This window comes from Dreissena polymorpha, chromosome 8, assembly GCF_020536995.1.
Source record: "Dreissena polymorpha isolate Duluth1 chromosome 8, UMN_Dpol_1.0, whole genome shotgun sequence".
NCBI classification, from domain to species: domain Eukaryota; kingdom Metazoa; phylum Mollusca; class Bivalvia; order Myida; family Dreissenidae; genus Dreissena; species Dreissena polymorpha.
This window is the reverse complement of record NC_068362.1, coordinates 76,794,791-76,812,456: the sequence shown is the minus strand read 5'-3', so window position 1 is coordinate 76,812,456 and position 17,666 is coordinate 76,794,791. Positions and strand designations below refer to the sequence as shown.

The 17,666-nt window shown below is 37.8% G+C and overlaps 1 protein-coding gene across 16 annotated transcripts in view; it reads right to left on the bottom strand.

Annotated features, from left to right (window-relative positions):
* Positions 1-17,666, bottom strand: part of LOC127841485 (RRP12-like protein) — a 72,434-nt gene that overhangs the window by 47,044 nt on the left and 7,724 nt on the right. For 6 of the 16 annotated variants that reach the window (XM_052370311.1, XM_052370316.1, XM_052370312.1 and 3 more), the window contains exons 2-8: positions 17,341-17,543; positions 7,905-7,988; positions 7,399-7,475; positions 5,741-5,846; positions 2,432-2,548; positions 1,588-1,726; positions 206-333 (exon numbers count right to left, since the gene is read on the bottom strand). In XM_052370311.1, the coding sequence (XP_052226271.1) occupies positions 206-333; positions 1,588-1,726; positions 2,432-2,548; positions 5,741-5,846; positions 7,399-7,475; positions 7,905-7,988; positions 17,341-17,543 (854 nt within the window). Of the gene's footprint in view, positions 1-205; positions 334-943; positions 954-989; positions 1,000-1,035; positions 1,046-1,081; positions 1,092-1,127; positions 1,138-1,219; positions 1,230-1,357; positions 1,368-1,403; positions 1,414-1,449; positions 1,460-1,495; positions 1,506-1,587; positions 1,727-2,431; positions 2,549-5,740; positions 5,847-7,398; positions 7,476-7,904; positions 7,989-17,340; positions 17,544-17,666 lie in introns of those variants that run through there. The other 10 variants (XM_052370317.1, XM_052370319.1, XM_052370320.1 and 7 more) reach the window with 10 other exon arrangements.

Genomic DNA, 17,666 nt, shown 5'->3' with positions numbered 1-17,666 from the left:
TGAAAGCAATATGTCAAGGGACAAAGAAAATATTTGGGGCAGTACGAAAACTTTTAACATTTGCACGCTAACGCAAACGCAGACACTAACGCAGACGCCGGGGTGAGTAGGATAGCTCCACTATATATATTTCATATATAATAGTCGAGCTAAAAATGATGCTCATAAATGAGACTCACACGTTTTATTAATCCTCCATACCTACCACATTACTGAGTGTCATGAGTTTCAGGATGGTTTCACACACGGTCTTGGTGCTGTTGGGTGGAAGTAGGGCTATGAACTGCTTCACCAGCGCCAGGGTGTGCAGGGTATCTACTGCATCACCAATACCTTTCAAACAAACCAGAAACTCAGTGTGTCAACAACACTTGTTTTTATTAAAAGACATACCGATATTGGATGCCTTTGAAAAGTAAATTTCATTCAAAATATCATGCAAGATCATTTCACTTAGGTCTACTGTGTTAAGCATGTGACTTGTCAAAACCAAAAGAGACCCATGTATGGATATGTCTGTGACTTAAATACCAGAATAGGAGTTTCAGCTTTCATGGTTTAAGTCATATTGGATCTGTCTATATTTTAAGAAAGAAATAAACTTTCAATGAAATATCTCTTGCATGACAATTTGTTGTAAACTTCAAATCCACGGATACATTTGGAAAATGTAATGGCCTATTTCTATTACACAGTTTCTGCTCTTGATATACCTCCAGTAGCCTCTATGCTATTACACAGTTACTGCTGTAGCTATACCCCCAATGGCCTCTATGCTATTACACAGTTACTGCTGTAGCTGTACCTCCAGTAGCCTCTATGCTATTACACAGATACTGCTGTAGCTATACCTCAAGTAGCCTCTATGCTATTACACAGTTACTGCTGTAGCTATACCTCCAGTAGCCTCTATGCTATTACACAGTTACTGCTGTAGCTATACCTCCAGTGGCCTCTATGCTATTACACAGTTACTGCTGTAGCTATACCTCCAGTGGCCTCTATGCTATTACACAGTTACTGCTGTAGCTATACCTCCAGTGGCCTCTATGCTATTACACAGTTACTGCTGTAGCTATACCTCCAGTGGCCTCTATGCTATTACACAGTTACTGCTGTAGCTATACCTCCAGTGGCCTCTATGCTATTACACAGTTACTGCTGTAGCTATACCTACAGTGGCCTCTATGCTATTACACAGTTACTGCTGTAGCTATACCTCCAGTGGCCTCTATGCTATTACACAGTTACTGCTGTAGCTAAACCTCCAGTAGCCTCTATGCTATTACACAGTTACTGCTGTAGCTATACCTCCAGTAGCCTCTATGCTATTACACAGTTACTGCTGTAGCTATACCTCCAGTGGCCTCTATGCTATTACACAGTTACTGCTGTAGCTATACCTCCAGTGGCCTCTATGCTATTACACAGTTACTGCTGTAGCTATACCTCCAGTGGCCTCTATGCTATTACACAGTTACTGCTGTAGCTATACCTCCAGTGGCCTCTATGCTATTACACAGTTACTGCTGTAGCTATACCTCCAGTAGCCTCTATGCTATTACACAATTACTGCTGTAGCTATACCTCCAGTGGCCTCTATAGTCTGTATGCAGTGTTTGGCCGTGATGGCAGCAGCGGGATGGTGGGTGGGGGCCGTGTCCTCCTGCATGAACTGACTCCCCTTCAACACGATGCACACTGCCTGCTGAGCAGCTTTACGGGTCTGTTGAGTTAGAAATTAAATCATGGTCTTATAATCAGTGGTGGGATTTAAAAACCACCTAAGGTAAGGAAAACACCAGACCCCCCCCCTTACAGGATCAAATTATTATCATCATTTTTATATAGATCCAGCTTAATTACTATTTGTAAAATAAGATTGACATTGAATGAGAAAAAATCCACTGAAAGGAGGAGAAATCACATCCCTGCATAATATAGCTGAGACCATTTCTGGCTTATGTTTTTAACATTTAATTTTGGAATCCAGAATTACATGCTAATTACTCTGATGTATTTAAAAAGCCATTTGTGTTATAAAAGCATCAACAGTATTTACAAGTATGCATTTTATTTTTGCTGTGCTCATTTGAGTAAAAACAATCTTTCCATTCAAATATTAAAATGTGATGCAAGGGACGTCAGCTTAACCCTAATCATGAGCATCTCTATCATACCTCACACCTCTACTGCAACTGATCATGTTTAAAAACGTTTAAGCCTCAGTTGCCTGCATTTGCTCCATGCTTCTTACAGGGATTTTCTTGAAAAATCTAAGGGCCCACCATAATATAAGGACAAATGGTCCCCTGATAATTCAAACATCAGCCTATTCTACCCTGATAATTCAAACATCAGCCTATCCTATCATGAGAATTCAAACATCAGCCTATCCTATCATGATAATTCAAACATCAGCATATCCTACCTTGGGTTTCTTGTGGGTGATGAAGGTGAGGAGGGCCTTGTACACCTGCTGGGTGGAGGAGTTGGACCATACAGCTGCCTCCTGGGACCGCAACAGGAAGGCCAGAGACATTATCAGCTGAAATATCACAGGAAAATAGTGCATTTTACCAGCTGATATATCACAGGATAATGGTGGATATTATCAGCTGAAATATCACAGGAAAATAGTGGATATTATCAGCTGAAATATCACAGGAAAATAGTAGAAATGATCAGCTGAAATATCACAGGAAAATAGTAGATATTATCAGCTGAAATCACAGGAAAATAGTAGATATTACCGGCTGAAATATCACAGGAAAATAGTAGATAATATCAGCTGAAATATCACAGGAAAATAGAAAATATTTACAGTTGAAATATCACAGAAAAATAGTAGATGCTATCAGCTGAAATATCACAGGAAAATAGTAGATATTAACAGCTGAAATATCACAGAAAAATAGTATATTTTTTCAGCTGAAATATCACAGAAAAATAGTATATATTATCAGCTGAAATATCACAGGAAAAGTTGATATTACCGGCTGGAATATCACAGGAAAATAGTGGATATTAACAGCTGAACTATCACAGGAAAATATTGGATATTAACAGCTTAAATATCACAGGAAAATAGTGGATATTATCAGCTGAAATATCACAGGACAAGGGCTGTTTGTAAAACATGCATGCCCCCCATATGGGCTGTCCGTTGTAGTGGTAGCCATTGTGTGAATACGATTTTTGTCACTGTGACCTTGACCTTTGACCTAGTGACCTGAAAATCAATAGGGGTCATCTGCGAGTCACGATCAATGTACCTATGAAGTGTCATGATCCTAGGCAAAACCGTTCTTGAGTTATCATCCGAAAATCATTTTACTATTTTGGGTCACCGTGACCTTTGACCTTGTGACCTCAAAATCAATAGGGGTCATCTGCAAGTCATTATCAATCTACCTATGAAGTTTCATGATCCTAGGCGTATGCGTTCTTGAGTTATCATCCGAAAACAATTTTACTATTTCGGGTCACCGTGACCTTGACCTTTGACCTAGTGACCTCAAAATCAATAGGGGTCATCTGCGAGTCATGATCAATCTACCTATGAAGTTTCATGATCCTAGGCGTATGCGTTCTTAAGTTATCATCCGGAAACCATTTTACTATTTCCGGTCACCGTGACCTTGACCTTTGACCTAGTGACCTCAAAATCAATAGGGGTCATCTGCAAGTCATGATCAATCTACCCATGAAGTTTCATGATCCTAGGCTTATGCGTTCTTGAGTTATCATTCAAAAACCATTTTACTATTTCTGGTCACCGTGACCTTGACCTTTGTCCTAGTGACCTCAAAATCAATAGGGGTCATCTACGAGTCATGATCAATGTACCTATGAAGTTTCATGATCCTAGGCCCAAGCGTTCTTGAGATATCGTCTGACAACCACCTGGTGGACGGACCGACAGACCGACAGACCGACATGAGCAAAGCAATATACCCCCTCTTCTTCGAAGGGGGGCATAAAAATAGTAGATATTACCAGCTGATATATCACAGGAAAATAGTGGATATTATCAGCTGATATATCAGAGGAAAGTAGTGGATATTAAAAGCTGAAATATCACAGGAAAATAGTGGATATTATCAGCTGAAATATCACAGGAAAATAGTGGATATTAACAGCTGAAATATCACAGGAAAATAGTGGATATTAACAGCAGAAATTTCACAGGAAAATAATGGATATTAACAGCTGAAATATCACAGGAAATAGTGGATATTAACAGCTGAAATATCACAGGAAAATAGTAGATACTTAAAGGTGAAATACCACAGGGAAGTAGTGGATATTAACAGCTGAAATTTCACAGGAAAATAGTGGATATTACAGTTGAAATATAACAGAGAAATAATAGACATTATCAGCTGAACTATCACAGAGAAATAATGGACATAGTCAGCTGAAATATCACAGGGAAATAATGGACATTATCAGCTGAACTAATAGGGAGAATTAATGGACATAATCAGCTAAAATATAACATCAAAATAGACATTATCAGCTGAAAGATGACAGGAAAATGATGGATATTGCCAGCTGAAACTTTAACAGGGAAATAGTGGACATTGTCAACTGAAATATCATAGTAAAATAGTAGACATGATCAGCTGAAATATCACAGGGAAATAGTGAACATTATCAGCAGCTGAAATATCAAATGGAAATTAAGGACATTATCAGTCAAAATATCACACAGAAATAGTGGACATTATCAGCTGAAATATAATAGGGAAATAATGGACATTATCAGCTGAAATATCATGGAAAAATAATAAACATTATCAGCTGAAAGATGACAGGAAAATTATGGGTATTGCCAGCTGAAACTGAAATAACACACATATATAGTGGACATCATCAGGTAAAACATCAAAGAAAAATAGTGGACATTATCAGCTCAAATAAAGCAGGAAAATAGTGAACATTTTCAGCTGAAATATCACAGGCATATAGTGGAAATCTTCAGCTGAAATATAACAGGGAATAAGGGGACATTATCAGCTGAAATATCACACTGAAATAATTGCCATTTTAAGCTGAAATATCACAGGGCAATAATGTTCATTCTCAGATGAAATATCACATGGAAAAAAGGACATTCTCAGCTGACAGGTCACATGGAAATAAAGGAAATTATAAGCTGAAGGAGCACAGTAAAATAGAAACCATTATCAGCTGAAATATCACAGGGAAATAGCTACCATTTTCGCTTGAAATATCATAGGGAAATAGAGGATAATTATCCTAGGAAAATAGTGGACATTATCAGCTAAAAATCAAAGAAAAATAATGACCAATATAAGCTGAAAGATCACAGGAAAATATTGGACAAATAAAAAAAATATCGAGTGAAAGATCATAGGGAAATAGTGGTAATTCTCAGCTGAAAGATCATAGGGAAAAGTAGACATTATCAGGTGAAATATCACAAGGACTTCATCAGCTAAAATACAACTAGTGAACACACAATTAGTAGACTGACAACACATTACAAAAAATTCTTCATACTTGAACAATATTGCAACATTCAAGTAATGCTTTGTATATAATTTTCTTCCACAATCTTTGAAATGGCTGATATGCATGAAAGGCTTAAAGCAGTATGATGGTGCATCCAACTACAAACTTCAGTCATGCAGAATAATTTTACCCTTGAAATTCACTAATGCCTAGAAATCGTAAAAAACATTTCCCTAAATTGCTAAAAAAAAAGCCCTACTGATTTCAGCAGTGATGTTGCTTCACCGTCAGAATATTTTGCCATCAAGTCCAGGAAACACTTGGCCACTTCTGAGAACTTGCTCCTTAGCACCGCTACGGGTACTCTGAAAACATAACTGAGAAGTGAATTATGCCATTCATCGGTACCTAATAGTAATAGATATGAACACATAAACATTTACTCGTTTAATGTATACAGTATACTTAATTATTTTCGTTGACATAAAATTGTGTGGATTCATAAAATCTGGCATGTTTGTTTGATCTTAATGCAATTCACATGAAAATATCACAATTAAATGATTATTTGGCGCTCAAATCAACAATAAGCCGTTCGCAGAATATGATTTATCACAAGCCATCTTCTTTATGTTGTAATTACAAAAGAATACTATATTTCTGCATTTTATTGGCGTATCAACTTTCAGGAAAATAATGCAAAATAGTTTTTCCAACAGTGAACAGTTTGATGAAATGCAGATAAATGCTATCAATTTCCTTAATTTGCATTCTCATTAATTTACAGCAGAGTTTTTCTGATTTATACCAAAATATTTTGCATATTTCATATTTGAATTCCATAAACTCCAGACAAGGTCATTTGAACATGACCTGTAAAAGTCATCACAACCAGTCAGCAGATAGTATATTACCATTAGACTGGCTATTGTTTAAATGAGATTCAAAATTACAAGAATCTCCATATAGTTGAACATTTGATAGAGCCACAAATGAACCACTGGCCTAATCATTCATGACTAACCCTTTACCACTTAGATATATATATATTTAACCTTTTACCACTAAGATACCTTTTTAACCCTTTATCACTTAGATACTTATTTAACCCTTTACTACTGAGATACATATGTAACCATTTACCACTTAGATACGTAGTCCCTTAGAAAGTTATATTATATTAAAGTTCTTTCTTACTAAAGTCAAGTTTTAAAGGCTCCATTTCCAACCCTTAGATACTGATGAGCTGCATAAAACATAAAACCTGAACAGACTGCGAGTGACTCCCAGGCTATTCTAGTGTTATGGTGTTCGCACATAGCCATTTTCACTTTGTTTCTGAGTGTGGGAAAGGGCTAAAGCAAGAAGATAGACTATAGCTGTGATTGAAGTCGTACCTTTTCATGACTAGGGCAAGAAGGTAGACTATAGCTGTGATTGAGGTCTTACCTTTTCATGACTAGGACAAGAAGATAGACTATAGCTGTGATTGAGGTCTTACATTTCCATTAATAGAGCAAGAAGATAGACTAAAGCTGTGATTGAGGTCTTACCTTTCCATTACTAGAGGAAGAAGATAGACTATAGCTGTGCTTGAGGTCTTACCTTTTCATGACTAGGGCAAGAAGATAGACTATAGCTGTGCTTGAGGTCTTACCTTTTCATGACTAGGGCAAGAAGATAGACTATAGCTGTGACTGAGGTCTTACCTTTTCATGACTAGGGCAAGAAGATAGACTAAAGCTGTGCTTGAGGTCTTACCTTTTCATGACTAGGGCAAGAAGATAGACTATAGCTGTGACTGAGGTCTTACCTTTTCATGACTAGGGCAAGAAGATAGACTAAAGCTGTGATTGAGGTCTTACCTTTTCATGACTAGGACAAGAAGATAGACTATAGCTGTGATTGAGGTCTTACCTTTTCATGACTAGGGCTAGAAGATAGACTATAGCTGTGATTGAGTCCAGACCTTCTGTGCTCTCCAGTGCAGTCATCTGTGGAAACAATGCCGTGTGAAATAATACACATGAAACAAGCAATCCAATATTGCATAAAGTGCTGCCGAATAATATCAAGGCACAGTAACATGTGCTGTAAGAAACATATTTTACTTTACTTTGTAAGCCTTTTATAGCTGCAAGTCACTCCAAGCTCCCTTTACATTGTGTACCTTTTGTTAAATTTACCTAAAATGTCTCATCCAACACCCAGCTAATAGAATGTCTGCACACCAATTTTTTACAAGTAAACTATTGCGCAAAATGTTTTGAAATATTAGAACTCTCAGACAAAATAAGCAGATATGCCAGTCATATTTTATAGTATAAAGTAAATGAAGACAGATATTTGAAACAAACATTTCATGCCTAAAGTTAGCGAGGTGTAAATAACAAAACAGACAGTATTTTACACATTTGACATACCAGAGCAGCGAAGTACTCGGTTTCTGTTTCTTTCCCCCCTTCAGTCTTTATTACTTCTGTAATTGCAGCAAGAACTGCCAGAATCTAAAAAGTTCAACACAAATATTAGCGAATGCGCGTGGATTAGCTGAATTGATTACTCAGTATTTCATTTCATAATAAACAGATAACAAGAGGGCCATGATGGCCCTGAATCGCTCACCTGACTAACCTTGCCACATCACATGATGGCCCTGAATCGCTCACCTGACTAACCTTGCCACATCACATGATGGCCCTGAATCGCTCACCTGACTAACCTTGCCACATCACATGATGGCCCTGAATCGCTCACCTGACTAACCTTGCCACATCACATGATGGCCCTAAATCGCTCACCTGACTAACCTTGCCACATCACATGATGGCCCTGAATCGCTCACCTGACTAACCTTGCCACATCACATGATGGCCCTGAATCGCTCACCTGACTAACCTTGCCACATCACATGATGGCCCTGAATCGCTCACCTGACTAACCTTGCCACATCACATGATGGCCCTGAATCGCTCACCTGACTAACCTTGCCACATCACATGATGGCCCTGAATCGCTCACCTGACTAACCTTGCCACATCACATGATGGCCCTGAATCGCTCACCTGACTAACCTTGCCACATCACATGATGGCCCTGAATCGCTCACCTGACTAACCTTGCCACATCACATGATGGCCCTGAATCGCTCACCTGACTAACCTTGCCACATCACATGATGGCCCTGAATCGCTCACCTGACTAACCTTGCCACATCACATGATGGCCCTGAATCGCTCACCTGACTAACCTTGCCACATCACATGATGGCCCTGAATCGCTCACCTGACTAACCTTGCCACATCACATGATGGCCCTGAATCGCTCACCTGACTAACCTTGCCACATCACATGATGGCCCTGAATCGCTCACCTGACTAACCTTGCCACATCACATGATGGCCCTGAATCGCTCACCTGACTAACCTTGCCACATCACATGATGGCCCTGAATCGCTCACCTGACTAACCTTGCCACATCACATGATGGCCCTGAATCGCTCACCTGACTAACCTTGCCACATCACATGATGGCCCTGAATCGCTCACCTGACTAACCTTTGCCACATCACATGATGGCCCTGAATCGCTCACCTGACTAACCTTGCCACATCACATGATGGCCCTGAATCGCTCACCTGACTAACCTTGCCACATCACATGATGGCCCTGAATCGCTCACCTGACTAACCTTGCCACATCACATGATGGCCCTGAATCGCTCACCTGACTAACCTTGCCACATCACATGATGGCCCTGAATCGCTCACCTGACTAACCTTGCCACATCACATGATGGCCCTGAATCGCTCACCTGACTAACCTTGCCACATCACATGATGGCCCTGAATCGCTCACCTGACTAACCTTGCCACATCACATGATGGCCCTGAATCGCTCACCTGACTAACCTTGCCACATCACATGATGGCCCTGAATCGCTCACCTGACTAACCTTGCCACATCACATGATGGCCCTGAATCGCTCACCTGACTAACCTTGCCACATCACATGATGGCCCTGAATCGCTCACCTGACTAACCTTGCCACATCACATGATGGCCCTGAATCGCTCACCTGACTAACCTTGCCACATCACATGATGGCCCTGAATCGCTCACCTGACTAACCTTGCCACATCACATGATGGCCCTGAATCGCTCACCTGACTAACCTTGCCACATCACATGATGGCCCTGAATCGCTCACCTGACTAACCTTGCCACATCACATGATGGCCCTGAATCGCTCACCTGACTAACCTTGCCACATCACATGATGGCCCTGAATCGCTCACCTGACTAACCTTGCCACATCAACTTAAATCAGCCCATATACAATCCCAAGCCAGATTTCATTAATTTATACATTCTGACAAAATTTCATTAAGACGTGATGAAAACTGTGACCTTTTTCATCTACACAAGGTTTTACTAGCATTGGCACGGTGACCTAATTTTTGACCCCTGATGACCCATATACGATCAGGGCTCCCCCTGGCCCAAAAATTTCTATAGCCAACATTTTAGCCAAATGTAATTTTTTGTAGCGATGGGCACAAGGGAGGCAACTGCGTACGGCTCATTTATTACTGAACAATTCCTGCGCGAAATCTCGTTCATAAAAATAGTGCCGATAGGGGGTCGGAATTACGTCGTTTTTAAGGTGGTTTTCGATTGGATATGGTTAAAATAACCACTAATCATATAAGTTAATACATTTATGTTCGCGGGCAAAGCACTTTCGTTTCCACACAGTTGCGTTGAAGATTAAAAGAAAGCCTAAGAAAATTTCCGAGATCGAGAAAAATAGGTAAGATACATTGCCCAGTAGAAAAAATGCTTTTATTTTGAAGGTTAATCATTCTCCTTTCCATTCATGCCACTAATTGCTTTGCAAAATGCCGTAATTCTGCTGGTTGTTGCTAATGTATGGACCCACTATTGACCCATTTCATGAATGGCAAGATGGCCGCCGTTGTTGAAAATTCATACGACGTAAATATCAATTGTTCTTTTTTTGCTCTGTAAAGTTGCCTTAAAATGTGTTGTACGTGCTAAACATCATTGAAGGATATATTTATGCCGACATTATATCGTAATGGTAGATTTCATTCGTATATCTGTAAATAGACGTTTCGATAATACAAAATACAGACTTGCAATATTCGGACAGCAAGTATTTCGGATATTGCATTAATGATACAAGATACAAGAATCTTTATTTAACGTCGGATGTGAACAACAATTCGATACAGTCACTGTATTTTAGTTATATTATGTAGATATATTATTTCAATTATTCTTTTTGCAGACATATGTTTGATACTAATAAGTCAGAGTCTCAGGATTGGGAAGAGTTTGACTCGGAGTCTAACAGTGAGCGTTCGGAGTCTGACAGTGAACAGTCGGAGTCTAACAGTGAGCGTTCGGAGTCTCACAGTGAGCGTGTATCACCGCAGCCAGGTCAATTTACACAGGACCGGGCTGCAAAAGCTGAAAAGTTGAAGCTGCCGCATCAGGTACTAGATAAAAAATAATATGCAATTTAAACCAATAAATATTATTCTTAGTATATAAATGACATTTCAGCAGAATGACATTTTGAAACATAAACCCCATGTAATTTTATTTTATGGCAATGTATCGGTCATTTTGAAATACTTTTATTATCAACATTAATTAATCATCATTATTGTAATTCACTAATGTTTATGCATTTGAAATATATACTGTTATACTTTTAAGAAGTCAGATATCACAAAATGTAGTTTAACAAGACAGATATCACATAATTGAGTTTAAGAAGACTGATATCACAAGATAAGGAAGAGCAGTCTTTTTTTTTAATTCTAAAGCTGTAGCCTAATCTAGTCTACAATCCCTCGGAAATTTTCATAAAAAGGCTACATCCTCTCAATTTTTTTCATTATATTCATGCACTTAACCCAAAAAAAGAAACTTACACCTGGAAATTACATTCCCCTATGACTAACAATGCGTGAGTTGTATCCCCAAATTTTGGGTTTCACACACTTTTTCCTATATAATATGAAGGCTAAGGCCCCTTCCCCCAACAGCCTTAAAAAAGCCTTGAATGGTAAAAACAATGAACCTTTAAGCTATTTTCCGTTTAAGAAAGTCCCTTCTTAAAGAAAATCCAGTTGAAGCAGAAAGTGTTGTCTCTGATAAGCCTGTGTGGACTAAACAGGCTAATATGGGATGACACTTTAGGCTCATGCATTAAGCCCCGTTTTCCCAGAGTGCAGCTCAAATGTTCATTTACATGTTACAGAGTACCGCAAGAAGCTGCCGTTTGTGAATGCGCCCCGATAGAGGAGATTGAGGCAAAGAAGCTGAAGGCAGCGGGGGGAAAAGAGAAGAAATCAGGAAGAAATCGCCATAGGCGATAACTGAATATAAGATTTTTTAAACCATTGGATAGGTTTGTTAGTCACCTATCTTAGGAAAAATACTTACAGATACATTGAAGATCAAATAACTAGTGTTAGGTCTTATTTAAATAAGAAGAATTTTGGTTTTTGAACCTATTTAATGAAGCAAATGATTTTACTTTTGTTAAACATGTGTGGCAGTGAACTATTGTCTGCATGTTAACCTTATTTAAGTATTGGCTGTTGTTCTTGGGGTGTATTTATAATTTGAGGACTTATTTTACCTAATGGACAATTTATTTTAATTGAGTGAACAACATATAAAACTTGTCAAAACTATTGAAAGCCCCCATAAGAATTTCATTGTTTTGTAGTGACCACTATGTCTGCTCGTGACACTGTCGGTCTGACACGTGAGAGTGCAGTTGAAGTAAAATGATTCATCAATCATCACTTATGAAAAATTTCAATCTTTGGGATTAGTTTTTGTCTATATGCTACCTTTGACTGACAAAAAAACCAACATCAACAATGTTGTTTTTTTATCCCCACGCTTTTTGAAAAAAAGGTGGGGATATTGTGGTGATCTCCGCCGTCCGTCCGTCCGTCTGTCCGTCCGTCCGTCCTGGCCACTATCTCCTCCTACACTAAAAGCACTAGAACCTTGAAATTTACACACATGGTAGCTATGAGCATATGTGCGACGGTGCACTATTTGGAATTTTGATCTGACCCCTGGGTCAAAAGTTATAGGGGTTGGGGTGGGGCCGCGTCAGAAATTATCACTCATTTTTTTAGGTTATTTTACATTTACTTCTTTATTTCTACACCGATTCACTTCAAATTGATACTGGACCTCACCTATGACAATACGGTCAATCTCAACCATGCATGGCCCCATTCCCAACCCTGGGGCGCCCCGCCCACATAGGCCACACCCACCAAAAATTTCCATTTACTATAATTTTTTCATTTCTACACGGATTCACTTCAAATTGATACTGAACTTTTGTTATGACATTAGGGTCAATCTCAACTATGCATGGCCCCAATCCCAACCCTGGGGCGCCCGCCCACATAGGCCACACCCACCAAAAAAATCCATTTACTATAAAAAAAATTTAGGTTATTTTACATTAACTTCTTCATTTCTACACTGATTCACTTCAAATTGATACTGAACCTCTCTTATGACAAAACGGTCAAACTCAACTATGCATGGCCCCGTTGCCAACCCTGGGGCGCCACGCCCACATAGACCACACCCGCCCAAAATTGCCTTTTACTATAATTTCTTCATTAATACACTGATTCACTTCAAATTGATACTGAACCTCTCTTATGACAATACGGTCAATCTCAACTATGCATGGCCCCATTACCAACCCTGGGGCACCCCGCCCACATAGGCCACACCCTCCCAAAATTGCCTTTTACTATAACTTCTTTATTTTTACACCCATTCACTTCTAATTGATACTGAACTTCTCTTATGACAATACAGTCAATCTCAACTATGCATGGCCCCATGATCAACCCTGGGGCGCCCTTGGGTCAAACATGCGGCGTGGGGATACGCGTCGGCCTCTGCCGCGCCATTTCTAGTTTTAATTTGAACAACTCGTCATCGTGATTGGGAGGCATGTGTCATTTTAATTCATCATTATGTAATGTCGGGTAATTGGACATTTCACAAGTATTTGTATATTGTGTATGCACAACAAATATAAATTGTGTCAACAAATTATGTGTTAGTTCACCATTAGTTATCATTGAAAATAAAACCTTAAAAAAGCTGCAGAGTTGTTGTTGATAGCAGTAAAGACAAAGGCTATTCACGCACATAAATATATATTTGTATGCCCCCTTATTTTGCCATAAACTGTGCAGTAAAAAGTGCAAAACCAATAAAAAATACGTGTTATTAATATGTTTTAATGTGTTTTATATCTAAAAAGGCATTCACATAGATAAAAATAACTTATAAATGGCCAAAATAGCTGGTTAAATGCAAATGTCAGTTGTTTGCTGGCAATGAACCAGATTTTTGGCAGAAAAAACAGCAGAAAAATTCACCTATTTTTTTACGTGTTTTAAAAAAATCATAAAAAATCTATTTTTCATCCTAATAAAAAAAGAAAGACATCATTATGTTTGTTTTAAGTAGTATAACATCAATGCCAAATATCATTCAAATATTCCCATTTAAAAAAAATCATTGCCTCTTGCTATTTTTTGTAGCCAAATTTTAGGAACTGTAGCCAAAGTTTTAGCAAAGCATTAGGAACCAGCTGTTGTAAGTCTAGACTAAGGGGTGCAAAAGAAGGAACTACAAAACAAAGCTTTAATATGTTTATTACTATAATCATGTGTGCATAACAAAAATAAACAGTTTATAACAAACCATTTATAGAAGTACATACATCATAACTCAAGCACATGTTCATAAAATAAGCATATGATAAATTTACATTACATGAGCACATGATATCCTGAACAAACATTTTAGCAAAAGATCATAATCGACATCATGTGTGCATAACAAACAAAAAAACAGTACAACAAAACATTTATAGATACACACACATCATAACTCAAGCACATGTTCATTAAATAAGCACATGATAAATTTACATTACATGAGCACATGATATCCTGAACATACATTTTAGCAGAAGGCCATAATCCGCCTCAACTTTAATCCAGCCTAAATCTTGAAAGCACGTTTGAAATAAAACTTTTCTATTGGTTGCCTGTCTATGGACAAAATCAACAAGTTCTCCAAGTTTTCAATTTTAATGGAATTTCTGAGATATTTTGAATGTCCATTCCCTTTCTACCAAGCAAATTAACTACATTCTCATATATGCTTTCTGCATTTGCTTTATGAAGTTAAGCCATTCCAAACTCATCAGTTTCCAAAAGTCTACCATAGGTCACTAAATTTTGCTTCACTGAAATGTCTGTACTCTCATCATTCATCATACTCATGATCATGATGTCTGTATTTTCTGGAGAATATCACTCCTCAGAACGTCTGCCATACAGTTATGAAATTCCGACACACTGGAGCTGTGTTCATATGACGTGTGGCTGTCAACTCGAAGGTCATTGAGCTAGGTTGCACCCTGAAAATATATTAATACAAATTTGCATCCTGAAAATATAATTTATGATTTCAAGTATATTTTGCTCAATATTTGAAGCAAACATAAACAAAATCAAATTTTATCAATCAATTTAAAACAAATCAAATTTGTTTCAAGATGTTTTATTTATTTTTCTACCTGCAAGACACACAATCTGTTCAGGTCTGGAACCAGCGATGATGCGAGAGTATGTTGTGCAGCAAAGTACACATTAGTCATAGCCGACACTACAGCCGCTTCACTTTTCGATATTGCTGCAGCCTGCGCATTTGTCATTGATGATTTCAGACTTCAAGCTTGTGAGGCCTCTTTGTGATCTGAAATAAACAAAATTAAATATGCTAAATTTCAAAACAAAAAGCTCATTTTGAAAAGTGTCAATATATATTTATTATGAACATAACAAAATATTATTGTTATTTTTAATATATAATTTATAATATAAAAATTGTTCATGTATATTCATTTAAATATTGATTGTAATTCTTTTTTTATTACCTATTGATTTTTCATGTTTTGAAATGTTGTCTTTTTTCAACATACTACACCCAAAGTGAATGAATTTGATTTTTTAAACTGTATGCAAATTTTGCAATACATTGTTATTGATTTTGCATTATAGTCTAACCACTTGAATTCCGAAAGCCAAACATCTTTGAATGATCTATTATCAGATTTGATTTTTTTTTAGACCGTGTCATTAGATTCGTCAGAGTCAAAAGGACGCTTATTGCCTATGGTCGCCATAATGGCAGTCGCAATTTCCGACACTTTCGCCGAAAATGTCAAGGGTTTTATACCCGTTCATCTATCGTCATTCACAATTGTAACACATTTAGCCTTTAATCATTACAAACATTACGAACTTCTTGAAATTAAAATCCTTTAATCATTACAAACATTACGAACTTCTCGAAATTAAAATCAATTATCAACTTCTTTACTTACGTTCATTGTGTGACTAAGTTGATAATTGGCTAACGGCTTTTACTCAAATTGATTGAAATTGGCAGCAATCTTTAATCTTTAATCAGTTATTGTTTATTTAAGCCAATAAGATGCACGATTACACTATTGTTTTGTTTTCACACCAGTCATTTTCCTTTGTCTTGATGACCGGTTCTAACCGGTGTTTATGCCGACTGCGTATCAATTTTTCGGGTCAATAATGTGTATTGAAGCACAGTCTACAGCTGAAAGAGTTTATTATCTGAGACGGCATTTGTCAGGAAAAAAATCGTTCGCTAAACGTTTATTTTATTCGCTGAATTTGTTAAATTTTTGCCATTGGCGAATCTAGCGAACGGCAGTGGGAGCCCTGTAACGATTCAAAATCAGTTATTATCAGGATAAACATTCTGACCATATTTCATATAGATCAGATGAAAACTATGACCTCTATTGTCTACACAAGGTTTTTCTATTATTTGACATAATGACCTAGTTTTTGACCCCAGATGACCCAAATACAATCCCAACCCAGATTTCATTAAGATAAACATTCTGACCAAATTTCATTAAGATTGGATGAAAACTGTGACCTCTATTGTCTACACAAGATTTTTACAAGGTTTTTCTATTATTTGACCTAGTGACCTAGTTTTTGACCCCAGATGACCCAAATACAATCCCAACCCAGATTTCATCAAGATAAACATTCTGACCAAATTTAATAAAGATTGGATGAAAACTGTGACCTCTATTGTGTACACAAGGTTTCTCTATTATTTGACCTAGTGACCTAGTTTTTGACCCCAGATGACCCAAATACAATCTCAACCCAGATTTCATCAAGATAAACATTCTGACCAAATTTCATAAAGATTGGATGAAAACTGTGACCTCTACTGTCTACACAAACAAATTGTTGACGGACACACGCACACACACACAATGGACGCCGGACATCACAAGGTCACATAAGCTCACCATGTCACTTCGTGACAGGTGAGCTAAAACACGGGGGCAGCAGATCCTGCCACAACATATCTGACAGTGCTAACATATATTCAGGGACTAAATCCACACTTGCATTTTTTATTCCTATTAAATCATAGCTAAAAAAGTCCAAGTATTTTTGCAAATGATCAAGTTTCCTGCTTTTGCTTTCATTGTAATCTGACAGTGCAACCTTCATGTCTGTAAATATTCCCACGATACGATCTGATAAAAAAATTAAAACCACAGATGCATTTGATCATTATATAAACTGTGATTCACAATATAAGTTATTATCAATATTTAATGTTATAGATCATCTAACATTTAAATGAAGTATGCACAAGTATTGGTACAAGAAAATGACAAAAACAAACCTCTTTGTGGAGGGCAGAATTAGAAGACCAATATCTGTGCACTTTACTAAATGTGGCATTGGTACAGTCTGTCCAGTTTGTAGCCCATGTTTTAAATGTGCCCATGGTCTGACGGTCAGATTCAGTGACCATGGACTCCACATCATCCCCTCCCTGTGCCTTGTCATGTTTCACAAGAGCATCTACAGTCAGTGAACTTGGCCCTAACAAAACAAGAAAATGTTTTAAAAAGGCATGCCCATGACTTGCAATCAAGTAAATAGGTTCACTTACAGACGTATTTTAAAAGGACCTTTTCACAGATTACATGTATGGTGTGTATTGAA